A 27,749-nucleotide genomic window follows, 5' to 3' on the forward strand; every position below is an offset into this window, starting at 1 on the left:
AATTTTGATATAATTTTTGTTATTTTAACAACTAACCAGCCAATTTTATAACACATTTTGTTACATTATTTTTCTGAAATAAATAACTCCCCTTGTTATAATTTTGTTATGCATTCTTGATCGGGAATGGTGACAGACGACGGAAGATGATCTGGGATATCACTTTGTAGGCGGCATTAAGGATGGTGATCGCTCGAAAGTTCTCACACTCCAGTTTGTCGCCTTTCTTGTAGATGGGGCATATAACCCCTTCCTTCCACTCCTCCGGTAGCTGTTCGGTTTCCCAGATTCTGACTATCAGTTTGTGCAGGCAAGTGGCCAGCTTTTCCGGGCCCATCTTGATGAGCTCAGCTCCGATACCATCCTTACCAGCTGCTTTATTGGTCTTTAGCTGTTGAATGGCATCCTTAACTTCCCTCAAGGTGGGGGCTGGTTGGCTTCCATCGTCCGCTGAACTGACGTAGTCATCTCCTCCGCTGCCTTGACTTTCACTGCCTGTACTCTCAGCGCCATTCAGATGTTCCTCGTAGTGCTGCTTCCACCTTTCGATCACCACACGTTCGTCCGTCAAGATGCTCCCATCCTTATCCCGACACATTTCGGCTCGCGGCACGAAGCCTTTGCGGGATGCGTTGAGCTTCTTATATAACTTGCGTGTATCTTGAGAACGGCACAGCTGTTCCATCTCCTCGCACTCCGCTTCTTCCAGGCGGCGTTTCTTCTCCTGAAAAAGGCGGGTCTACTATCTCCGCTTCCGTCTATAACGTTCCACGTTCTGCCGGGTACCTTGCTGCAGCGCGACCGCCCGCGCTGCGTCCTTCTCCTCCAGAATCTGTCTGCACTCTTCGTCGAACCAATCGTTCCGTCGACTTCGATCCATATACCCGACGTTGTTCTCCGCTGCGTCGTTAATGGCTGCTTTAACTGTACTCCAGCAGTCCTCAAGAGGGGCCCCATCGAGCTCACCCTCTTCCGGCAACGCTGCCTCGAGATGCTGCGCGTATGCAGTGGCGACATCAGGTTGCTTCAGTCGCTCTAGGTCGTACCGCGGCGGTCGTCGGTACCGAACATTGTTGATGACGGATAGTTTTGGGCGCAGTTTAACCATCACCAGATAGTGGTCCGAGTCGATGTTAGCGCCACGATATGTCCTGACGTCGATAATGTCGGAGAAGTGCCGTCCATCAATCAGAACGTGGTCGATTTGTGATTCTGTCTGCAGTGGTGATCTCCAGGTGTACCGATACGGGAGGCTGTGTTGGAAGTAGGTGCTACGAATGGCCATGTTCTTGGAGGCGGCGAAATCAATTAGTCGTAGGCCGTTTTCGTTCGTCAGCCGGTGAGCGCTGAACTTTCCAATAGTCGGTCTAAACTATATTAGATCATGTACCGTGTTATTATAGATATTCGTGTAAGCCTAGAAGCCTTACTCCATAAATTTCTAGGATGGCCATTAGCATATGCCATGAACGCATTTTATTCTATGGACCACAAAGGAAAAGTACCACATTTAAAGCAGGTTGATATATCTCTGGTTAAGCATGTAGATCCTAACGTCTTACTGCCGGGTTTCCCTGGATGACCATGGAAATTTGAAATAACGCATTCTATTCTACGTACCATAAAGGGCATGTTCAACTTTTCAAACAGGCCAAAAAATCTCTAGTTAAGCGTGCAGGCCTTTTCCAGGGTTTTCTTGGATGACCATCAATCTATGCAATGGACGCTTTTTATTCTGTATACCACAAAGAGCACTTACCATTTTTAAACAAGCCAAAAGATCTCAGATTACGCGTGTGAATCTAAAAGGCCCTCCCCAGGTCTAAAAGGCCCTCCCCATGTTATCTCTCCCCAGGCCATCTGCGAGTTGTGGCGCCTGCCTAGGATGTGGTGGGGTTTGACAGTGGGCCCTGTTAAACCTCTATAAAAAGCTGCATGAATCCGCAAGTAGGCTCCGCCAAAGCGACCGTGTGCCACTCAAAGCGCACAAGCCCAAGTCCTGGAGTTAGGTGGGACGCTAAACAGCCCTGACACGACGGCCCTCTGACGAGACAGGACTTCCACAGTTATTAACTGCGAGGTTTCTAAGCCAAGTTACCATTTTTGCATTCGTATATCAATGAGGCTAACAGATGATTCTTTTATGCCCAGGGAAGTCGAGACAATTTCCAATCCGAAAACTGCGTAGACCAGCACCGGGAATCGAACCCAGCCATCCTCAGCATGTTCTTACTTTGTAGCCGCGCGTGTAGATCTCAAGGCCTATTCCAAAGTATTCTTGGATCACCGTGAACCTATGCATTGGACGCATTCTATTCTATGTACCACAAAGGGGTTGTACCACTTTTGAAACAAGTCGAAAGGTCTCTGGTTACGCGTGTAGATCTTAAGGCGTATTCCAAAGTTTTCTTGGATGACTATGAACCTATGTAATTGACGCATTCTATTCTATGTGCCACAAAGGGGTTGTACCAATTTTGAAACAAGTCGAAAGATCTCTGGTTACGCGTGTAGATCTTAAGGCATATTCCAGAGTTTTCTTGGATCACCGTGAACCTATGCAATGGACGCATTCCATTCTATGTACCACAAAGGGGTTGTACCACTTTTGAAACAAGCCGAAAGATCTCTGGTTACGCGTGTAGATCTTAAGGACTATTCCAGAGTTTTCTTGGGTCACCGTGAACCTATGCAATGGACGCATTCTATTCTATGTACCAGAAAGGGGTTGTACTACTTTTGAAACAAGCCGAAAGAGCTCTGGTTACGCGTGTAGCTCTTAAGGCCTATTCCAGGGTTTTCTTGGATGACTATGAACCTATGCAATGGACGCATTCCATTCTATGTACCACAAAGGGGTTGTACCACTTTCTACACAAGACGAAAGGTCTCTGGTTACGCGTGTAGATCTTAAGGCCTATTCCAGAGTTTTCTTGGATAACCGCGAATCTATGCAATGGACGCATTTTATTCTATGTACCACAAAGGGGTTGTACCACTTTTGAAACAAGCCGAAAGAGATCTGGTTACGCGTGTAGCTCTTAAGGCCTATTCCAGGGTTTTCTTGGATGACCATGAACCTATGCAATGGACGCATTCCATTCTATGTACCACAAAGGGGTATTACCACTTTCTACACAAGACGAAAGATTTCTGGTTACGCGTGTAGATCTTAAGTCCTTTTCAGAGTTTCCTTGGATCACCGTGAACCTATGCAATGGACGCATTCTATTCTATGTACCACAAAGGGGTTGTACCACTTTTGAAACAAGCCGAAAGAGCTCTGGTTACGCGTGTAACTCTTAAGGCCTATTCCAGGGTTTTCTTGGATGACTATGAACCTATGCAATGGACGCATTCCATTCCATGTACCACAAAGGGGTTGTACCACTTTCTACACAAGACGAAAGGTCTGTGGTTACGCGTGTAGATCTTAAGGCCTATTCCAGAGTTTTCTTGGATAACCACGAATCTATGCAATGGACGCATTCTATTCTATGTACCATAAAGGAGTTGTACCAATTTTGAAACAAGCCGAAAGAGATCTGGTTACGCGTGTAGCTCTTAAGGCCTATTCCAGGGTTTTCTTGGATGACCATGAACCTATGCAATGGACGCATTCCATTCTATGTACCACAAAGGGGTTGTACCACTTTCTACACAAGACGAAAGATCTCTGGTTACGCGTGTAGATCTTAAGGCCTTTTCCAGAGTTTTCTTGGATGACCATGAACATATGCAATGGTTGCATTCTATCCAATGTATCACAAAACAAAGGTCCAAGCTCCAGGAGGTTCTCGAAAAACTTTAAAGCCTTGAAAATGATAATGAACGTCTTACTATGCGTCATCTTTACCACTTATGACTTCTTGATTTCTTGACTAAAAGTGTGTTAAATATCAAACTTTGCTTACCTTAAAGATTGCAAACTTTTTTTACGCTCCAAATTCCAAATAGCGCTCCCTCCTTTTACGCTCAAAATTACAAATCACGCTCTCTCTTTTTACGCCCTAAATTCGAAATAACGGTTCCCCTTTTTACGCTCTGATTCAATTTACGCTCCCCCGTTTTGGGTGCAAAAAGAGGTTTTGCAGTACTAGATTTAAAATGGTCCGATAAATCTTAAAGTGACGGGTGAAGATCTTAAGGCCTAACTCCAGGGGTTTCTTGAATTACCCAGAATCTCTTACGATGGCTCATTCTAATCTAACCATCCAAAAGGACATGTGCCATAATTTAAACAGTCCAACTGAACTTTTGTTACGCGTGTAGATCAGAGGACCTAACCCCAGGGATTTCTTGGGTGACCGAAAACCTCTGCCGTTGACTTATTCTATTCTTCACATCCAAAAGGGCATGTACCACATTTAAAACAGTACGATTGATCTTAAGTTACGCTTGTAGATCTGAGGAGCTAACTCCATGGATTTCTTGGATGACCGAGAACCTCTGCCGTTGACTTATAATATTCTACATCTACACATCCAAAAGGATTTATTGGATGCCCAAAAATCTATGCTGAAAAAACTCTATTCTGAGTTGTCTCCACACTATTTACTTCTCTCCCTTCGCATCTATTCTTGCTTTTTTTCTCTATTCTTCAATTTCACTCCTTGTACCTTGCACCTCTCACCTCTCACGTCTCGTTTCTCACTTCTCACATCCCATTTATCAATTGTCATATTCCTCTTCATGCTTTTTTACTCATTTCTCACACAAAGTATCTCGCTTACTACTTCTCCCCTTCTACTACTTTCTTCTTGCTTTTCACTGATCACATCTTATTTCGCACTTTTTACTGCTTGCCTTTCACTTCTCACTTCTCAATTCTCATTCTTTTTTCTTGCTTCTCCCACCTCACTCCTCAGTTCTCATATCCCAAATCCAGCTTACAATTCACGATTGATTATAAAACTATTTAGGGCTTTTTTTCTGAATTCCTACTTCTCACTTGTTGTTTCTCACTTCTTACTTCTCATCACTCATAACTTCTTACTCATCACTTTTCACTTTTATTTTATCACTTTTCAATTTTTACTTTTTTACTTTTTAATTGATAATATTTTAAAAATAAATTATTATCGGCACACGCCCTTCTCAAACTATGACATCCATAGTCAAGCACTTTAGATGGGCGCGTTTTATCCTGCATGCAGAGATTTTAATAAAATGTGAGTTTTTCTATGAAAAATGTAGTAAAGTTAACTTTTTAGTAACTTGGCACAATCTTTACTAATTTGTTTTTCCAGACATGTGCAAAGATTATTGAAAAAATGTTTTTATCTAGTGGAAAATCCTTAAGGGAACGGAAGCTTAAATTTTATCAAAAAGCGGAAAAAAACAAATTTATTTTTAAAAATTTCATTGTAAATGTCTTGACTATTATTTGTAGTTTGTTGATCTAAAAACATGTTTAGGCGCCAGCTGCCATCGGTTTTGTAACTTAATTTAGCCTATTAACCCAGAAAATGCAATGGCTCGTATTAGCTGACTGGCGCATTTTAAACCTAGTTCCCCTAGTTGAATTCCAACAACGAACCATTAGGCAGAGTTGTAGAGAAACCTTCGCACTAGAAGTCCACCATATAACCCATTTTGAAATTCAGCTTCTGGAATGAGTTATTGGCAAACTACTACACGCTCGAACGCAAATTACTAAATGATCTAAATGACATCCTTGCTGGGAAGTCAACTGAGAGGTCATATTTTATTATTTTGTACCAAAGTTCACGGCTTTTATTGAATTCCTAGTGTTCCTAAATGATTTCCATTTCAATTGAAGGTTTTTTCTGAAGTGTTGATGAATGTCAAACACTTCTGCTCAAGGAAAATAAATTTTATAAGAAGTAGAAGGAAGAACTACTTCAGAAGTATGTTATATTTTGGCTTCAACTCTCTATTTTTTTTACCTGTCTCTTATCTAGGCTGGCTCGTCTCTTACTTTGAAAATCATTTTCACCATTTACCAATCCAAGTGAATCCAAGTAAAAACATCATTACTCAATAAATACATTCTGAACATATTCTGTTCTGGATTCACTGTCCTTATGTCGATATGTTCAAATTTTTAGGTTACTAGATGATCTTTGGACAAAAACAAACACATCAACAACAAGAAATGATATTTGTTTTGTTGTCGTTTTTCATAGCAACGAATTTTTTTTGGATCTAGTCCCATTTCAATTTTCCTTCCATTCCTCGATCTCTCCCTATCTCGATGGTCCCTTACCTATATCTGAAACTCGATTTAAGCAACTGCATAACATGTGAAAGATTTTGCTCGAGAAAATGTATTGGAGGTAATCACTTCCTTCGGTGGAAGCTAGTCTCAAACCCCCAGCATGCTAGGCAGGTGTTTTCCCTGATGAGAGCAAATTCCCAACACCGGACACATAGCCGAACTCTCGCAATCTACCTGCCGAGCGTACTGGGGTCGTCGGATCAAACCCCACCAAAGAAAGTGAATATCTGCAAGACATTTTTCGAAGTAAACTTCTCACAAGGTGCACAAATCGAGTTTCGGGCATAGCAAAAATTAAAATCATGTTTATTCCGGTTGTCGACCACTGCGGAGTCGTTCTGGTTATACAATCAGCATAATCGGACGAGGATACCGACGACAATAGCCATAGAATGCTCTGCACACGCCAACTCCTAGGCGGACGTCATTACCGAGACGTTGCCGTTGGTCCCGTTCCCGAGACGATCGGAAAGCGAAACAGACTTCATTTTCTATTTTATTTGCCAATTATTTCCACCTTAATGACTATCGTCCCATTCCCAACCGGCCGGCCGGCGACGCGACGATGCGATGCCTTCACTTGTTCGGTTCGAAGCAGATTGTGATGATGTCGAGGCAGGTCGTGCGATTTTCTCTTTGTCCACCCATTTGGTGGGGCTCTTCTAATGTATTCACTATGGGGAAAAGTTAGAAAGGCAGATGAGCGGTTCAGAGTCAATCCGGTCGGAAAATTGAGATTGAGCTTACCGGACTTTGACTCATCCGTTATGAGGGGTATTAATCCTTCGAGTTAATTAGAAGTTTTTGTCCGAACTGTATGAATAGGAATGCAGATTGGATGTTTTCGATTACGCACATACTCTCAACCTTATGTCATGCTAACTAGCCAGTCCGTGATAGATTTTGTGTTTTGTGCTGCTAAAGCTTTAAATTCTAATTAACATGGAAACAACTTTTTTTTTATTGAAAACAACTTTTTTATTGAGGTCGAAGTATATATCCATAAAACTACAATAAAGTGGTAGTGGGTTAATACTAACTCGTCTTTTGACAAGTTAAAACGTTCCACAAACAATATTTAAATAATTTTCTATTCAAGTTATTCAGGATTGCCTAGTAGAAAAGTATTCTGAATCACAGTTTTTTGGAGTAGATGTTAGCATTAAATTGTGTGACTAATTCTGCCACACTTAAATTATTTGTGCTCGAGATATTATTACCGAAAACCCCGATAAGTGCAAACAGCTTCGCTGAGTTCGCATCCAATTTAATGACTGTCGACTTAAACTCTAGCCGCAAGCCCGCAAATAGTGCGGTCAGTGCCGGAATTAAAGCGTCAACATAAAATAATCTGCATTTGCCGAGCGCCTATCGAAAGCTCTATCGGTTCACCGCAATGATCCTGTACGCACACAACCGAGTATCCATATGCAATTCAATCAATTCCATTCAAATTAAGTACCTACATGCGATCCGCAAATGTGATATTTATCCAATTGCGGATGGATTATAGCGTTTGAACGCCACTGCCTGCAGTATTTGAGTTTCCCGGCCAGCGACGACGCATAAATAACTAACACGTTGCTTTCCATCTATTTGTGTTGTGCAATTTCCAGGAAAATATCGGCCCACGAGTTCGAACGGGGTGGTCTGCTGAAGCCCATAGTGAACACCATTGACGGGACGCCCACCTTTCTCAGCATCGGGCTACAGAACGAGTGTCTACTGTCCGGCGGTGGTCCCAGTCACCAGAACGGAGGCGCTCTGGGAGTGCCCTGCGGAAGCCAACGACCCCAGCGGTTATCGCGGAATGAACTTCGTCAGCTGGATGAGCGGGAGCTGATATTTGAACTGGTAAGTGTGATGCATTGCATGGATACACTGACTTGTGATTTACGCATTGCCAATGCGGCATTGGTGTATCCATGAAGGGGCACATCCTCATACCACTGGATTATGCACGCGACCGCTCAACTTTTCTGGTAGCGTAATTCCATGCAATTCGCTTCCAACATACAATATTAACGTTTTTGGGGCTACTTTCAACATATTAGTGATTGTTTTATGGCTTACATCTATTAAGTATTTCCGTGAAAAAAAATGTTGAAAAGGGAAAGTTCAAAGTAGCCCCGCCAGCCAGCAATAATTGATGAGCCCTCTAATAATTCAATTATGTGACTCCCATTCTCCACCCCACACAAACAGGTAAAGGACATCTGCAACGATCTGGACGTGCGGTCGTTGTGTCACAAAATTCTGCAAAACGTGTCAATTCTACTGAATGCTGACCGGGGGTCGCTATTTCTGGTCCAAGGCAAAAGTACCTGCGGCAGAGATAATACCAAAAAGTAAGTACATCGCATACGTCACTGTAGGAAGGGGTTTTCACGAACTAGTGATAAATCAGGCTGTACTGAGCCGACTGTGTTTGCAGCACGGCTAATGATGATGAACAATACATCCTGGTCGGTGGTACATGTCCCGTGATGCAGATCCGAGTAATCATTCAATGTTGCCCCCACAGGAGGGGTGATGTGATAAATTTAATTCCGTGGCAGTGCCATTTCATTGAAAGCCACTAGAGACGGATGTGGGCTAATTTACTGTCGAACGTTCGTTACCGATCCGATGGTTGGCATAGGTAACGAACGTTTGATGGTAAATTAGATACGGTTGATGAGAACATTCAGTTAAGGACATACATCCAGTATACTAAGAGTAGTTGCCCACAAGAAATGATTAGATGATGATGCACATCGCATCAGCAAGCAATTAGGTGAACTTGGGCGCACTCTGATGGCCTGATTGATTGATGCATGGAAAGGTTCTATTCGCGTGCCGATCTTGTCTATTGAGGATATGTTGTAATGTGAAGACTAGGTTCATGTATGACCTGGATATCCACACAATTACTGGCACCGGCATCATCGTGACGCATATGGCAGAGTCTTGATGAAAATACAAATCTTAGATCGCATGATGGGGTTCGTGGTTTGGTTGTGGCCATCTTTTTGCTTTGGTTGTGGGCACCATTTTGACTTTGGTTCATAAATTTGGCCCTAGTCAATTTTACGCCGAAATTTATTTTTTTGGTGGGGTTAACTCATTGTTTCATTGACGCTGACAGTTTTAAACGACTAAAACCAAACCGTGTAAAAAATATGGGCGTACCACCCTTTCTTTTTGGAATTCCTAATCATAATACTGGTCCAGATGAATACATTACTAGGTGCTCCACTCTGCCAAGTTTATGGAACAGAAGAAGGCGGGGGTGAAAAAATAATTTTCAGTGCAAAATGAAAACAAACTGGCTGGCTCTCCCTTACTAAAATCCATGATGATTGAATCGTGAATTTGGCAAATTGGAACCCCTAGTGGTGTATTCAGCTTGATACTGGTTTTGTAATTCCGGTTTATGTAATAACACGGCCTACTTTACCATACCAATGACATGGGTTCTTCAATGATGCAACTCAAGTGAGTGGCATACTTGAAAATGACTAATGAAACTTGAAAATGATTAATCATCTATTGTGCGTCAACATACAACATGCATCTAGACGGCCCATGATCGAATATTTGTTACATTTGCATCTTTTTCGATTTTGAGTTCATCTTATGATTTTGTCTCCAAATTGTTGAAGCTTGAAACGATGAAATCAAAAGGTTTGTTTTGAAAAACTTGAAAAAAACTACCAAGTTGTTTAGTAACATCGAGCAAAGTGACCGCATAACAGTAACACAGTAACAGTGATGAATTGTGTCACCTGTATGCCTTGTTCATCGAACAAAAACTTACGCAATTAGTTTGTACTCAACAACGAAGTCAAGTAAATGTTGCTACCAAAGAATCACACTGAAAAATGTTTTTATTTATTTTTGGTCAATTTTTAGAAAATTCCCATACTTATGCATACCACAATCTTTATCCTTCAATTTCTCCCATGTCTACTTTTGTCGATTGTTACAATTATGAGATCATGGGCAGTGCAAGAAAAGTCGTGAGATCCGGATTTGTACTTTATGCGGTCGATAGTTAAATAAATAAAATAAATATTGAACGCGTTCTTACGTTCAGAGAAAAGTTGTGTGTTCCAGAATTGTGCTTTGTGCAGACGGCGAGTAACTAAATAAGCGTAAAATTGAGGGCGAAGGGTCGTGTGGCTGAAATTCATTCAACCCAAAAGACATTTGGCCGAATGCCACTAACATGAACCATTAGGCCAAAACCCATCTGGCCGAAAGTCATTCGGCCGAAAAGGTGGGACGTCTCACTTCTCACTTTGCACTACTCACTTTTCACAGTGATATGTGAGAAAGGAGAAATGAGAAGTGAGACGTCTCATTCCTTCCTTCTTACTCCTAATGACTAACTTTTCACTGTAAAAACTGAGAAGTGCGAAGTTAGAAGTGGAAGGCCTCTCTCCTCCTTTCACGGCGTTTTCGGCCAAGTGACCTATTCGTGTAACCGACTTTTTTAGCCAAATGACCTATTCGACCTAACCAAATTTTCGACCAAATGGCCTTTTCTACCAAACGACTGTTTTCGGCCAAACAACCTATTCGGTCAAAGACTTCAGGCCGAATGACCCTTTCAGCCTAATAGTCTGTAGGTGTAGTTATTTTAGAGATGGCTTTCCAGTCTTGACAAAATCAAAACACTCTTATTTAATCTTGGACAAGATTAAACAACATTGTTTTGATCCTGAAAAGACAGAAAAGTCATCTTCTATAGCATTAAATCACAGTCGAAAGTAAAAGTTCATCAAAACTTTCAAGCAGTTTGAAAACCACACTGGTGGTGAACGATTGATTAATTGCAAATCTGATGATGGATGGAAAGCAGTAGGCCGAAACGTTATGCAAAATTATGCAAAGTGTGTGTTTAGTTTTCACCGAAAAATATCAACAAATTAACGATATATGTGTAAAAAAATCCCACACAAAATTTTTGCAAAGTTGCTCCATTTTGCATGATTCGTCGAGAAATCATAAAACTTTTTTTACACGGATTTTTGAACTGAAAACTTTTTTTATACGGAACGCATCCCCGTGTAAAAAAAGAATCGGGTGTATTTGGCTAAACAACTTTCGGCCTAGTGGCCAAATGACATTCGGCCGTATGGTTTTCGACCAAACGGTTCTTCCTCAAATTTGAAAGCATTAGTATAAGGTGCTTTGTACGGCCGAAGAGTAAATAAAATAGTGCAAGATTGAACGCATCTGTATTTGGGCGCAAAAAAAGTCGCAACATCCAGGTTTTCGCTTTATGTGATGGATGAGTAATTAAATAAGTGCAAGATCGAACGCGTTTGTATAAGGACGCAGAAATGTCGCGAAATCCGGGTTTGAGCTTTGTGCGGGTGAGTAAATAAAAAGTGCGTGCCCGTGTTTTTGAGAAGTACGCAGAACGTCCGCGTCGGTTATTAAATTTATTCGTGCGTGCAGAACGATCGCGCGAACATTTGAAATAGTTGCGGCTGGTAAGTTATTTAAATAGTGCGCGTTTGGTCGTATTTTAGGTTATACTTTGGTAGATAAGTTTGTAGAATATTTTCAATGCGCCTTATTATATCCCATCTCTTAAATCACTTTGCTTACCAAAGGTTTTGAAAAGTTTGTTAGCAGTGATACCAGTTTTCAACATATAGCATAATGAATTATAAATAATACAAAAAAGTTCTCGCCCTATCATAATGGAATGAAGGGAACATAAAGGAGCTTATGTTAGAGAGATTCCTATGTGGCATTGAAATTGAAAAATATGAAAAAAAAATGTGAAAAAAATATATCTAATTGATTTTATTGTGTGTGCTACGATTTTTTAGACTATTGAGAAAATCGTTGATGACAGTTAACTTCTCCTCAATCACAGTAATCTGGCAGATGAATAAGAAGAAAAAGAACATCAATTACAAAATACCGACATTACGAAAAGTCTAATAATTAGTAATCCATTTATGCCCAACTATCCACTTGAGGCTGGAAACACGATCAATAGCTAGATGATCTATTTGGACACCACCTCTATAACCATTTTCAACGTTTTACGAAGGCCGTATTACAGTGGAAGTGTCCGATTTTCGGAACATGCGTAGTTATTATCTATAGATTTCTTTTGACATTCAAAAATCATGAAATTTGTTTTAGATCTGACTGAGTAAACAGGATAGGAACAGTATCCCAAGCAAATTTTGTCTTCTATAAATCTACACAAGCCTCCCAAAATATACTTTTTTGAAAACTTCAATTTGTACCCAAGTAAAGAATTTCAGTTAAACCACATTCTAGCAGCATGTTTGTTCCAAGTCAAGCTGTTCCATTTCTAAGAGATACTCGATTGTCACGAGCACATTGGTTTGATTAAGAACTTTCTCTTAAGAAGTTAGTCGGCGTCTGAGAGTTAGACTCCGACCACTGTATTCCAACTCCTGCAATTGAATTCTTCCTGAGCGCCGGAACCGCCCATAACAGTCTAACTGAAATGTATTTCATTATGCTTATTGTTACAGGTATGTTTGCATGGGCAGAGTAATGTCTGTGGTAATGCATTCACGACTTTCATTTCTATTGAATCCGTTAGTACTTTCAGTTATTCTTCGATATGTTTTCATTTGGTATGGGATATGGGAAGAAGGCCATCTAATAAACGAGAGACTTGATTACATGGCCTCATTTATGTAACGGTTGATCCTTTCTACTCGTGGCAATTGTAATGAATAGTTCTTAATTATTTGCTCTTACAAATGTAATAAATTAGCTAATGCCTCTATAAAATGCAGTGACAAGTAAAAGTAAACAAAACAAACTCCCGAAAATCGATGAATGCATCGAAGTATGCTTATGGTTCTGGTGGGATGAGGGATCGTCACTGAGAAAATAATTTTCGCTCAGTAGTCTAAAGAAGTGCAAACTACGCAATAAAGCATCAACATAACAACAACGACGGAGAGCCACCAAAATATCAATCAAAGCAATCGTGGTACTTTCCCAGCAGTTAAGGTGATTATAGAACGAAGCCAGAAATCGGCCATTTTATAAACCACGTGCTTTTCCAATATTTTTTTCAAGCGCACGAGATGAAATAACCATAACGCGTATGGGGCTGAAATAATGGTAGATCGTTTGCTTAGTTATGCTGAACAATCATAATTTGAGTTTCGGCACTGTACGAAAACTATTCCGCTAGATTTGGGCTTTTTGAAATGTATGTAGTTAAACGTGTGGTGAATTTGAAATTCACCACTGGCTTCATTCTATAATCACCTTAAAGACATGTGGTCAACCATCTTGGACTTGTGTGACAGTTTTCCAGCAGACTTCCACTTGTCTTCTCATCAGAATCCGAGAGGAATTCCCATCAGAATCCGAAAAGAGTTCTGATTCGAATCTTTAAAGAATTCCTTCCAGAATCATCGAAGTATTCCAACCGGAGTCCAGAAGATTTCACACTCGATTCCTTTCGGTATCGATACCTTTTGGAATTTGTGGGGGATACCCTTCATAATCTATGGAGGATTTGCTTCAGAATATGTCGTTAATTTGCTTCGGATTTTTTTTTCGAAATCGTTCGAAGATTTGTTTCGGAATCGTTCGGCGATTTGCTTCGGTCCTTGAAGGTTTGTTTCGGAATACTCCGACGATTTACTTCAGAATCCCTTGAATATTTAATTTGGAATCTCTCGATGTTTTGCCTCGGAATCCCTTAATTATTTGCTGCGGAGTCTCTTGACGATCGGAATCCCTCTTACGATTTGCTTCGGAATGATTCGACGATTCGCTTCGGAATAGATCGACAGTTTGCTTCGGAATTTCTCGAAAATTTAGTTCGGACTTCCTCGACGATTTACTTCCGAATCCCTCGATGATTTGCTTCGGAATCCCTGGAGGATTCTCTTTGAAATCGCTGGAGGATTCTTTACGGAATCTCTGGAGAATTAATTCGGAGTTCCTCGACAATTTGCTTAGGAATCCTTCAACAGATTGCTTAGGAATCCTTCAACGATTTGCTTCTTCATCCCTGAAACAATGCCAATAAAATCCCTGAACCTTCACGTTGAAATTCCTGGAGGATTTCCGACGGAAGCTTTGGAACATTCCCGTTGGAACTCCTGGAACATTTCCGTCGCAATTCTTGGAATATTTCCGTCGGTATTCCTGGAGGATTTTAGTCAGAGTCTCTAAAAAATTCTCATTGGAATCCCTGAAACATTTTCGTTGGATTCTTTGGAACATTCCCGGTCAAATTCCTGGAGGAATCCCTTCGACATCCCGGGACAACTTGGAATCCCTGAAACAGTCCCTTCGGACTGTCTGTCCCTGGTGGAATCCCTTGAGGTCCCTTCGGTACGCTTCATTAAATTTCTGGAGAGTCCCGCCGGATTCACTATAGAGGATTCTCTTCGAAATCTTTGGAGGATTCCCGTCGAAATCCCAGGATGAATGTTGCATTTTTTTTTAATTTGAGATAGATAGATGATTATTACATATTCAATCCACTGTCTACCGGTGGGAATATGACGGCGATCCATCACATATTGTACTTTCAGTCTGCGGAACCGAGCGCTTCCACGCTATCAATTTGAATCATTGCACCAACCATCGGCTGGTAAACAAACACATGTCGATACTGTGGGCTACAACAGAAAGCACATATAGATGAGTGCGATTGATCCACAATTGCCTTTGGTTGTTGGACCGTATTCATCACATTACCTCTAAGATAGCTTAAGGCTCTATAAACCGTAATCAATCCGATGATGACGATGATTTTATTCGAATCCGCACTAATACTAATAAAGTTTTGAACTAAATTCAATATTTTGGAGCTATTTGCCGACTTACCTCAATCATTGCATATTCATTACATTTTCATATTAATTTTTCACTTATCCAAATTAACAATCACTGAGGAATTGCTAGAAAAACGGTGAAAACTGCTTTTTTCCTAGGCCGACATTCTCATTTTTATCGAACGCATACTAACTCCGAACGTTCGGAACAAACACATACACACGCACTTGATTTTTCACTTGATCTTTTCCCACTGTTTCCTTGATTTAATCACTCCTAAAACATATTCACTAACTGAGCTCCATCTTTTTATTCAATCTTGACTACCGATTAATTCACTTCACGTCCAAAAACTGTCGAAAACTGCTTTCCAAAAATCGAAGTGAGAGACAAATTTGAAGACCGTATTGTAAATGCAATAAAATGCGGAACTCAAATTCACTAGCGCAATAAGTGAAATGGTTAGAACAAAATCTACGCGATGCAACTTAATTCAATTCGAACAATACAACGTATACGCCAGCCACGTCCACACCAACACGCAAACAAAGGTGTGCATACACAAGAAAATAATCATCGCTTCACCGTTGTCAGATTTATTTATTGGAAAAAATCATTACTGTTTGTCGGATCGAACAAATAAACCAGAAATAAATATTTAAACGTGTTATGTAAGCTTCTGTTACATTCCAAGTGGTGTATACAACAATTTTAACTGGCAAGTACCCATATATTTGATACACCTCGAACATATGTTATGATATAAAATAAACATTTCGTCAAGTCTGGCAACATTATCCATCAGCTGGCATATTTTTAACACCCCATTTCCACCCACCCCAGTTGTAAACAAAATTTATTTATCGCTGCTGCACTTTTCCGTACCAATTGCCTCACTATTACAAACAAGCGATACAGTAATTAATTTTCAAAACATTGTGATGGAGTCTTGAGCCTTAATGAGGTGATAAAATGTTCGAAAATTTATGAAAAGGTGATCAAAATAGAGAAAATAAATGAAGGAGCTATAGCTCCCCCTAGGCGCCGGGGCTAATAACGCCAATGCCTTATACAATCGTGGAGATGTAGAAGTATACTCGATCTCTAGTAGTACATAAAGTCGGACTAACAATGCTTCTGTTCCTATATGACCGTAGGGAAGTAGCCAGCGCACATAGGAGTACGCAGTGTAAAATCGTGGCCAAAACTATGTCAATCATTTTCTCGTCTGTAAATACCTTCAATATGGACAGCAAAGTGTATTTTTTTTTGCTTCTATGCTGTTTGTATTCATAGCAGTGAAGTATGACCACTGGCGGCGTCAGTTATTGTTATTTGATAGAGCACCACTTGGCGCAAGGACGCTGTCTTTGAGAACTGAGGCGTGCTTGCGACAAGTGGTGCCCACATCTGAATTCGTCATTGAATATGATCTTTCTTATGTTAATCTTCATTTTTTGATTATTATTACTTTCTTAATTTTTGGCCTCACTCTTTTTTGGAAGCGAAACATAATTTATGTTAGCTTTGTCGCTCAAATCCAAGATTATTTATTTTTTGTCTAGCTTTTTTAGCAAACATCACTTTATTAACGTACAAATAAGTCACGATTGCATGAGGATTCGTGAAATGTTTTTTGTGGAGCTTATTAGGGAAACTCCAATCTTTCCTACGCTGACAATTCTGTTGCTTGGACGGGTTTGGAACCTAACCAAAATTTTTTTTTGTAAAAAATATTATTGAAAAAAGGTAGAAAAAAGCTAGCAAATAATATCATGATTATGGATCACCTGAAAACGATTTCAAATCGAATCATGCTTGAAAACGTTTTAAATACCCTCATCATTGATATGTGAATTTTTCATGCTCTATTGTGATTAAACTAGCATTGAAAATATGGTGAAGTTTTGACAATCAGCATTGCTTACAAGTAAACAATATTGTTGCAAAAATCATTCGGCCAATTATTTAGTATTATTATTTGAAAGCTCAAAAACGAAAAGTAATATGGATATATCTAAAAATTTCGTTTTTGACTTTTGGCCAGGATTTTGGCTGAAATACTCCTCAGTGCGGCGCCGTTATTGACTGTAAAAATTGAGCTTCCGAAACGTATACATTGAGAATGGAGAGCTAACCCCAAGCCCAATTCATTCGGTTCTCTGTTGCCAGTTTTGCCATTTCAAGTCAATCACGTAGTAGCAATTATGAATTGTACGATCATAATGGTCAATGGTCAATGTTCAACATATCAACAAGAATCTGCAGCACTTATGAATATGCTAGAAACGCTTTCAGATGAGCTGGTAGATCTGGGGTCCTAACTCCAGGGGGTTCTAGAACGGATCTACTTCTTCAATGCCATTTTTTTGGGTGTAGAACCACTGCGTCTATTGAGTTGAAATTTTGTGGTGTACCCCTGATTACTATTAGCTATGTGTTCGCATCCAATAGGTTGATCACCATTTGTCAAGTAAACAACCTAAGATGCGTATTTTCCCAGTCCGGTATAATTGAGTTGATAAAACCCACTACCTTTCCAGGATTTGCAGTCCAAATATCTCCTGGTTGCATAAAGCCACTGTTTAGAAATTTTGATCTACCCTTGTACAATGCATCACAACTGCAAAGCGTAGTAACGTTCCATGTTACAGAAAAGACAGATGCTATTCTGAATCTGGCCAATATTTTTCAAGTAATATCTGCTCTGTAAAGGTGCAAAGAGCTCTCTTGCTGAGCTCCAAGAGTTTTTCGGTTACTTTAACATTGAGAATTATAAATTTCTTTGATTGAACACACTTTTCGGCAACCAACCATTGTGCTTCCCAGGATTCCAATTCCATTTTTGTGGTACAGTATGACATACCGCCGAAAGGTGCTGGGCCAATAAACTGTGTGTTTGAACCTCGTTTCGTAAGCACGTCTGTCTTTTTATTACCTTCAATGCCACAGTGACCTGGAACCCAGTACAAATTTACGGAGTTCTCTTGGCACACCTTTCGCAATGAGAGAATGCAGTCCCAGACAAGTTTTGACGTACATTTAAAGCTACTCAACGCTTTGAGTGCCGCTTGACTATCTGTGAAAATACAAATATTTGCATATCTATATTTCCTCTCTCTCTACACAGATATTAGCACATTTCATTATAGAAAAATCTCCGCTTGGAACACCGTTGGATAGTTTCCCATTGCAACTGATATCGCTATCCCTGGGCCGAAGGTTCCAGCACCCTATTTTTGAGCCATATGTGTAGAATTTTATGGAACCGTCTCGAACAGTGGGACCTCAGACATCCCAAATCATACGTTATGGTTCATATATGTTGTAAGGAATGTCATAGTTCTCCACAGGTTTCATCCAGTCTCCAGTTATATTCATCACTGGCCCATATTGAAAATTTTGGGAGATACTCAAGTGGCCCGCTAAATCGCCTGACTCGAATAACTTCAATCGTTTAAGTTTTTGCATATTCTTTTCCGCTTCTAACTGCACGAATCCATACAATGGTAGCAGATTAAGAATTGCATCTAACGATTTTGAGAGGGTTCTATGCATTGCTCCCGTTATAGCAATAGACACTAAGCTTTGCAGTTTTATCAGCTTCTTCTTTGCAGTAGCCTCTTTCATTTTTGGCCACTATACAAGAGCAGCATATGTCAGTTTTGGACGAATACAGTAATATCCCGATTTTATCACCCCCCTGGGGAATTTTGGGGTGATAAAAAAGGGTATGTGACAAAATTAGAAAAAAAAATATTTTCTTTTTTTTAATTCATTCCACAATTATGAATCATTTGGAAAGGCCAAATGCGTGAATGGTACCCGTTATTTCTTGTCGAAATTGCTTACAGAATATTTCCCAGGTACTCAGAAGTCGTTCGTAATAAACTGAAGGCGGTGAAAGTTATTTCATGAAAATCAATGTTGTTTTTGGTATTATTTACGAAAATAAAAAGAATGACAAATTTTTTTGGGGTGACAAAATCGGGTCGAAAACGTGACAAAATCGGGACGTGATAAAATCGGGTCAAAAATGTGATAAAATCGGGGGTAGACAAAATCGGGGAGTGACAAAATCAGGTCAACACTGTAATGGGAGTATAGATCCACTTAATCATTTTTGGTCTTAAGCCCCATTTTCTTCCAAATGTGAGCATGCCAGTTCAGTTTAGAATCCAGAATGACTCCCAGGTATTTGAACCGTTCATTTTCATTTCATTCATTTCATTCATTTAGTTAACATCTAAACAGATAACACTGAATCAACAATTTGACGCCACAATGCACGGTTCGAGGCCGCATCTCTCCATCCTCGGATTCGCCCCACGCTCGCCAAGTCGTTTTGCACCTGGTCTGCCCATCTCGCTCGCTGCGCTCCACGCCGTCTCGTACCTGCCGGATCGGAAGCGAACACCATCTTTGCAGGGTTGCTGTCCGGCATTCTTGCAACATGTCCTGCCCATCGTACCCTTCCGGCTTTAGATACCTTCTGGATACTGGGTTCGCCGTAGAGTTGGGCGAGCTCATGGTTCATTCTTCGCCGCCACACACCGTCTTCTTGCACACCGCCAAAGATGGTCCTAATCACCCGTCTTTCGAATACTCCGAGTGCTTGCAAGTCCTCCTCGAGCATTGTCCATGTTTCATGTCCGTAGAGGACAACCGGTCTTATAAGCGTCTTGTACATGACACATTTGGTGCGGTGGCGAATCTTTTTCGACCGCAGTTTCTTCTGGAGCCCGTAGTAGGCCCGACTTCCACAGATGATGCGCCTTCGTATTTCACGACTAACGTAGTTGTCAGCCCTTAGCAAGGATCCGAGGTAGACGAATTCCTCAACCACCTCGAATGTATCCCCGTCTATCGTAACACTGCTTCCCAGGCGGGCCCTGTCGCGCTCGGTTCCGCCCACAAGCATGTACTTTGTCTTTGACGCATTCACCACCAGTCCAACTTTTGTTGCTTCACGTTTCAGGCGGGTGTACAGTTCTGCCACCTTTGCAAATGTTGACTGGATCTGTTGAAAATCGTACCCCGGCTGTTACACCCAGCTCTCCGCATGACACCTTCTAGCGCAATGTTGAACAACAGGCACGAAAGTCCATCACCTTGCCTTAGTCCCCGGCGCGATTCGAACGAACTGGAGTGTTCGCCCGAGATCTTCACACAGTTTTGCACACCATCCACCGTTGCTTTGATCAGTCTGGTAAGCTTTCCAGGGAAGCTGTTCTCGTCCATAATTTTCCATAGCTCTACGCGGTCTATACTGTCGTATGCCGCCTTGAAGTCAACGAACAGATGGTGCGTTGGGACCTGGTATTCACGGCATTTTTGAAGGATTTGCCGTACAGTAAAGATCTGGTCCGTTGTCGAGCGGCCGTCAACGAAGCCGGCTTGATAACTTCCCACGAACTCATTCACTAATAGTGACAGACGACGGAAGATGATCTGGGTTATCACTTTGTAGGCGGCATTAAGGATGGTGATCGCTCGAAAGTTCTCACACTCCAGTTTGTCGCCTTTTTTGTAGATTGGGCATATAACCCCTTCCTTCCACTCCTCCGGTAGCTGTTCGGTTTCCCACATTCTGACTATCAGTTTGTGCAGGCAAGTGGCCAGCTTTTCCGGGCCCATCTTGATGAGCTCAGCTCCGATACCATCCTTACCAGCTGCTTTATTGGTCTTTAGCTGTTGAATGGCATCCTTAACTTCCCTCAAGGTGGGGGCTGGTTGGCTTCCATCGTCCGCTGATCTGACGTAGTCATCTCCTCCGCTGCCTTGACTTTCACTGCCTGTACTCTCAGCGCCATTCAGATGTTCTTCGCAGTGCTGCTTCCACCTTTCGATCACCACACGTTCGTCCGTCAAGATGCTCCCATCCTTATCCCGGCACATTTCGGCTCGCGGCACGAAGCCTTTGCGGGATGCGTTGAGCTTCTGATAAAACTTGCGTGTATGTTGAGAACGGCACAGCTGTTCCATCTCCTCGCACTCCGCTTCTTCCAGGCGGCGTTTCTTCTCCTGAAAAAGGCGGGTCTGCTGTCTCCGCTTCCGTCTATAACGTTCCACGTTCTGCCGGGTACCTTGCTGCAGCGCGACCGCCCGCGCTGCATCCTTCTCCTCCAGAATCTGTCTGCACTCTTCGTCGAACCAATCGTTCCGTCGACTTCGACCCATATACCCGACTTTGTTCTCCGCTGCGTCGTTAATGGCTGCTTTGACTGTATTCCAGCAGTCCTCAAGAGGGGCCCCATCGAGCTCACCCTCTTCCGGCAACGCTGCCTCGAGATGCTGCGCGTATGCAGTGGCGACATCAGGTTGCTTCAGTCGCTCTAGGTCGTACCGCGGCGGTCGTCGGTACCGAACATTGTTGATGACGGATAGTTTTGGGCGCAGTTTAACCATCACCAGATAGTGGTCAGAGTCGATGTTAGCGCCACGATATGTCCTGACGTCGATAATGTCGGAGAAGTGCCGTCCATCAATCAGAACGTGGTCGATTTGTGATTCTGTCTGCAGTGGTGATCTCCAGGTGTACCGTATTTGAACCGTTCACTAAGCTGAATTTCTAGTCCTCCAAGGCCTTCCTGAATACACCACGATTGGGTAAAATTTAGAGCTCACTGCATTCTTTCAGAAATGATATTGTCGAATTCCCCCTCACTATAATGACAATATCATCTGCAAAGCCTACAACCTCGAAACCTTTTCTTTTAAGCTTCCTAGAAGATCGTTTACAACTAAGGACCACATTAGTGGTGAGAGGACCCCTCCTTGGGGGCAACCTTTTGTTGCCCATACTGTAAGAGACGAACTTCCCAGCTCTGAAGAGATTTTTTTTTGCAAGCATGGTGTGAATCCATTTGATAATGTACGTATCAAAGTTTCTTTTCTTTATGGCACGATCCATTGACGAATAAGAAGCGTTATCGGAAGCTCCTTCAATATCCAAGAAAGAACAAAATGCTATTTCTTTCGCCGATTGCGCCTTTTCCACTTTAGATACCACTGTATGAAGTGCCATAATTGTTGACTTATCGGACTGGACTACAACTTAGACAGTGGATGTTTAATCATGTAATTTGAATTGATATAATCACTCAACACCTTTTCCCTGGTTTTCAGATTTATGAGGTTCAAAAGTTCTCACTGCATTCTCTACCCTGGCTTTCATAAATATATCGTCAGCCAAGGCTTGTGCAACATTTCTCGCATCATCAGACATTTTAGTTGTTCTTGCTGAACATCTTTGACTTTCAAAAGATCCACTTGTTGTTGGGTCTACACACATAATCGATCCAGGAAAGTAGAAAGTAGTAGTGAGTATTGTACCCAGTAAGTGTACTCCTATACGGAGTCCAATTCGAGATTCTTTTTGCTATATTAAAAAGTTTACGAGAAGTCTTCCGCAGTTTTTTTTTTTTCAATTTTGAGTTTCACCACGGAACGTCTCTGTTAGAGGACGACTGTTTCATAGGACAACTGTTGTAAAAAGCATTTAAAATCTTATCATTTACCTTTTTGGGAAAAACATTCCAGTGGCTTTTTGTAAATGGGTCTGAATTTAAATTTTGCTCATTTTGTCCCCAGTTCGTGAATGAAGTTAATGATCGTTTTCCCCAGCTCCATTCAAACACAATATGGCTACGATCTGACAATGATGTTTTCTTGGAGACATGCCAGTTTGCAATTCTTTCATAAATCGCACCGTTGCACAGTGTCAGATCTAAGACCTCTTATCTAATTGCATCAGAAAATGTTGGATCATTTTCCCTATTGCAAATATTAATATTATCGGATGAGAGATATTCTAGTAAGCATTCACCTCTACTGTTTATATCCGTACTACCCCACATGGTATCATGCGCATTAGCATCACAGTCAACGGAAGTTTGATGAAATTTATAAGATTCGTAGAAAAGTGATATGAAAGAAGATAAAGCCTCATGTAGCCTAAAGCTACAGTTCTTCGGTAGCGTGAGTATAAAATTTTTATTTCAGATTTCAACGTCCAAGGGTTTTGATTGGTTCAACATCGGAAATAGCAGCAATTTTTGAGAAAGAATCTAGTTTAAACATTTCTGGCCAAATCCGATAAAATGCATTCTGTTGACCGGAGAAGGGAACCCCCTCACAAAGAATAACAATACTAGAGTTCCCCTCTGCTCCACGGCAGGCTACTGACTGATCATTGACATTACTTCCACCACTGGGACATTGCCGCCTCGCAGCTTAGTGTTCATTAAGTACTTTCACATTTATTAACTGCGAGGTTTTTAAGCCAAGTTACCATTTTTGCATTCGTATATCGTGAGGCTAACACGATGATACTTTTATGTCCAGGGAAGTGTAGACAATTTCCAACCCGAAAATTTCCTGGACCGGGCCTGAAATCGAACGCAGCAACCCTAAGCAACCCATAACGAAACTGATCGGACGGATAGATACGATGGAACGGAAAACAAACAATTACATGACATAATTTTGAAATTTGTGGGGCGAACTTGAAACACACTCTAAAATCGTCGACGTGTGCTTAGAAAGCCGAAAGTTCAATTTTTAAATGGCGAGTCCAGTACTGGTGGTCGGCTAGATCCTGATAGTCAAAACTATGAAGGTGCAAGACTAGTGAGTACTGTGTACTAGTTACCGTTTATTAGCTTCCATTATCCGATGTGCATTTTCCCTGACGGTGGGAACTGGCCTCGTAGTATTCTTTCCCCAATGTTGGATGCATATGGAGCAAGCAGTTTGTTTCGATCTTGCGTTGGCGATGCTACGATGTTCGACAATGACAATAAATGACAACGAATCACTCACTTTGAGTCTGCTTGCAGCGGCACAGTAGTGGCCCTCCTTAGCCGTGCGGTAAGCCTTATGCGGTAAGATTATTTTTCATTGTTGTAAAAACATTTTATTTAAAACGCTGAAACTACTTCCACGATTATTAATTGTAACATCAGACAGATTGCAAGAGAAAACATTTGATCACGTGTCTGTTCTACATATCTGAAACGAACCACATGGTAGTTCAATCGAATTATCTCCCAACATCCATCACTTTCGCATCCTGAAGCAATTCTTTTCGATTTTGCCCACGCGCATATTTCGCCGAAGTCTTTTCTCTATTCGGGTCGATAGCAATGTGGATGTTTCTGTGCTGAAGCCCTAATGGAAATTGATGATACCAAAAGCACCTTCCACCAACCAACGCTTGCCATATGGCGGGTTGGAAGTTACAAGGCATCTTTTTGGAGCAAAAGTGTACGTACACAGGAATTGCATCCGGATAACGTTGGATGATACAATAATTACTCCCAGGCATGTTGTACTCATCCTTGTCGTAGCGCCACTTGTGAGTACGTTGGGTACCCATATGGATGCTCGTCGAAAGATGCGTTGCGGTACATTGAGTTCAGTAGAGGGTTTCAAACAAGTGTCCTGGAGGGACATTCCAATTCAAGTTACTATACAGTGACATATCGGACAGTACGCAGCATTTTCACGCAAGTACTGTGATTGATTTACCTTTAGGTGCAGCCGCTTATCTTATGCGATTAGACAGTTATAATACACCCAGAATGGCGAAATATATCGTTGACAGGGAGATTAGGTTCTCCCATTAACATTGATTGTTATTCATTACCATATTTTCTACGATCAATAAGTCATTATTATTTTTCTGACAAACTTTTCAATAAATTTCTTGAAATAACAGAGTGTCTATATTAATATAAAATATGATATTACAAAGCATGGTTAGCTTACATTGTTAGCATACAAGTATGCCTACATTTGTGATACACACATTCCTCAATTCGTCGAACATAATTGATTGGTTCATAACACCCGACTATTCAATCTCATACAAAAATATTTGTGGATTGATATTACAGCCTTTACGTTAATACACTTTGTTCATAAGAAAAGAAAAAACCTAACGAATGACTTTATGACGCGGTCGGGTGCCCTATCCCAAACAAAGGGGTTCCATAGTTGAAAACGCGAAAGAAGCATATACGTATTGTGGGAAATGGTGGGGACTGCCACCATCCGCCATCATTGCATGTTTTTATGAGCGCACTACCAGTACAGGTCTCTTTCGTAATAGACCAGTCCTCGGTGTGATCAATGACCAATTTGGTACGAAACATTATCAAACCATTTTAGTGCCTCGAACATTCATTTAGCACCATCCTCCCTTCAAAAGGGCAGAGCAGAGTTCAGTTAAATAAGCTTCTTTTTTGTGCTGATTTGGGATAACACCCAGTAGTTAGAAAAAAGACATGGTATCAAAATCCCTCGAAAGAACGTTTCGATGCTGTGGTGAAAGCTGCTGAGTAAACCCGACTACATGAATAAATTTTCATTAGCCAAATTGAGTTGGATTAACGTTTTTACACAACGAGACACGTGGGACTTTTTTTGTCACATTTTATAATAAAAAAATAATGCGAGTCGTCCATATCTTTTACAATCAAAATGCTTCCATGCTAGTTGATTGAAGCTTTAAGAGGAGAGCAAAAATACGACAGACATTAGATCAACATAGCAGCTTGAATATAAATTAGGGGAAGGGCTAGATAGTATTTGATGAAAACATACAAATATGTATGAAAGTGATTTTACTTCAAGAAGAAAACACATAATCGAAAAAAGTGCTATACGTAATTAATGGATGCAAAAATGACTGTTGGATTGAACTGAAGCTGAAATGGGAAAAATCCAAAAAAAATGCAGCCAATTAGTTCGTTGCGAAGGAAATCTCTCATTTCAAAAACAGTTGTGTAGGAGACGTTCCTTATTCATAAAAACAACGTTGGGAATTTGCCTTGGTTCTTATAAAACGTGCCAGCCACTCGGCGAAGAACCGAAAATATCGTTTGTCAAACTACGTTAGTGGGTGAGCGCTAATTAAATTTGAACGAGGCTCGCTTTTTGACTGGGCCAATTTATCTCGGTCAGCGAGGGACTGCCATAAGCCATGGAAACAGAATTGTAATCTTCGGAAGCTCTAGTGGAAACACGTTTCACGGATGTCGGATCTATGGGGACGGTAACACATTCTGCACGTGAGTGCTTAAAAGCGCATTGAATAATGAGATGAAATGATGGTCTTACGTCAGCGTGACGTGTGTCAATTTGGATTTACCAAATTGATTGTCTGAAATATCAGGTTTGTCAAATTCATTGACATCTTCGATGGGCATTTTTTTCTTTACAGCATTGAGAAGATAATGGCACTTGATTATGAAGACATTTTCCATTTAGCTACAGAATTTTCGAAGATAAATTGATCGTTTTTAATGATTTTGTTTTGAAATGTAAAAGAAATGGGTATTGCCGTACAACAAGTTTCTCGTCGATTTCCAATGATTCGCATGTTGAATCAAACATTGAGCAACGATTAAGTTTTCTTTTTTTTTTTTTGTAAAATCTGTACCGTAATAGAATGCAAATAGCTTTGTTTCTCATTTTTTGTTATATTTGTTAGATCAGTGATGCTAAACCGTCTCTTTTGGCCAATATTATTTGTATAGGAAAACACTGTGAACCAAAACAAATTGGACAAAGAAAATAGTAAATAATTCTAAATCAAGTCGTTCCTGAACTAAATATTTCAAGTAGAATCTCAAATCTCATGTTTATTTATATAGATTTGCATAATATTGTTAAAATATGTTCCTACTCTACTTCTCATTTCTCAAAAATAATCTATGTTTCCTCATTAATCATCCTTCTGCTAATTATATTCCTATCGCATCAAAATAGTCTCTAATTAAATTGACGGTTCAAAGCAGTACCAGATTTTCATCAGCGACCCCAACGGCAGGGTTTCGATTTGCCCGCTCTCACAGCACCCTATGTTTTCTCTTCCCGTTGCAGATGTTTAGTATCTAAATTGTTCGACGTCTGCTCGAGCAGCACGCTGGAGGAGATGGAACAGCAGGACGAGGTGAAGGTGGCGTGGGGCATGGGAATCGCGGGCCACGTGGCGGAAAGCGGGGAACCCGTCAACATACCGGATGCGTATCAGGTGGGTGTTTGTAGGGAAACTCGTGCACATACCGTTTGGAGTAAACTTTCGGGCAACATTCATTTTTCCAACATCTGACTCGAGCATATTATGATTTGGCCTTTCAATACATAATTAGGGTAAAAGATCCGATAGTCGTGGATGTTCCTATAGTTGCGGTAGTGTTGTTTTTACGAAATCTGCGTATTAATCGCAGCAACCATGTAATCCATCAATTTGTTGACATGTCAGTAGACGAAATTAAAGCAAACAGGTTTGGGTTTCCCTCAAAACAGGTTAAAAAATATCACTTATTTTTTTCACGGCTTTGTTCCAATAGTTGCGGTAGTGTTCCCACAGTTGCGAGTCCTATATCAAAACAATGGGATTCGGAACTATAAGAACATACCTATTCTTTAAACATTTCAGTTAGGCAGGGCCTCCTCCTGCAGGGCTAACTATTTTCGGGGGCACCTAAATGTACGAAAAAGGTTGATCTCGGTTCATAAGGTTTGATCCCTGCCCCCCATAAAATCAGGCCCTGCAGTTAGGGTAAAATGACCTCAATGTAGCTTAATTTCTTGCTCTCGACTATGCTAGGGAACTTTCAATGGAATCACTGCAAGTAGTTTTATATAAGTTCTTCATCATTTTTCAATATTACATACAGAATTTTACTTCATTTCATTATTGGAA

At 40.9% G+C, this 27,749-nt stretch overlaps 1 protein-coding gene across 14 annotated transcripts in view; it reads left to right on the forward strand.

Annotated features, from left to right (window-relative positions):
- The window catches only part of LOC134212544 (dual 3',5'-cyclic-AMP and -GMP phosphodiesterase 11-like), a 390,689-nt gene that overhangs the window by 328,906 nt on the left and 34,034 nt on the right, over window positions 1-27,749 (forward strand). For all 14 annotated transcript variants that reach the window (XM_062690522.1, XM_062690518.1, XM_062690523.1 and 11 more), the window contains 3 exons: window positions 7,858-8,095; window positions 8,447-8,589; window positions 26,924-27,074. In XM_062690522.1, coding sequence (XP_062546506.1) covers window positions 7,858-8,095; window positions 8,447-8,589; window positions 26,924-27,074 — 532 coding nt within the window. The remainder of the gene's footprint in view (window positions 1-7,857; window positions 8,096-8,446; window positions 8,590-26,923; window positions 27,075-27,749) is intronic.

Source organism: Armigeres subalbatus, chromosome 2 (assembly GCF_024139115.2).
Source record: "Armigeres subalbatus isolate Guangzhou_Male chromosome 2, GZ_Asu_2, whole genome shotgun sequence".
Classification (NCBI taxonomy): domain Eukaryota; kingdom Metazoa; phylum Arthropoda; class Insecta; order Diptera; family Culicidae; genus Armigeres; species Armigeres subalbatus.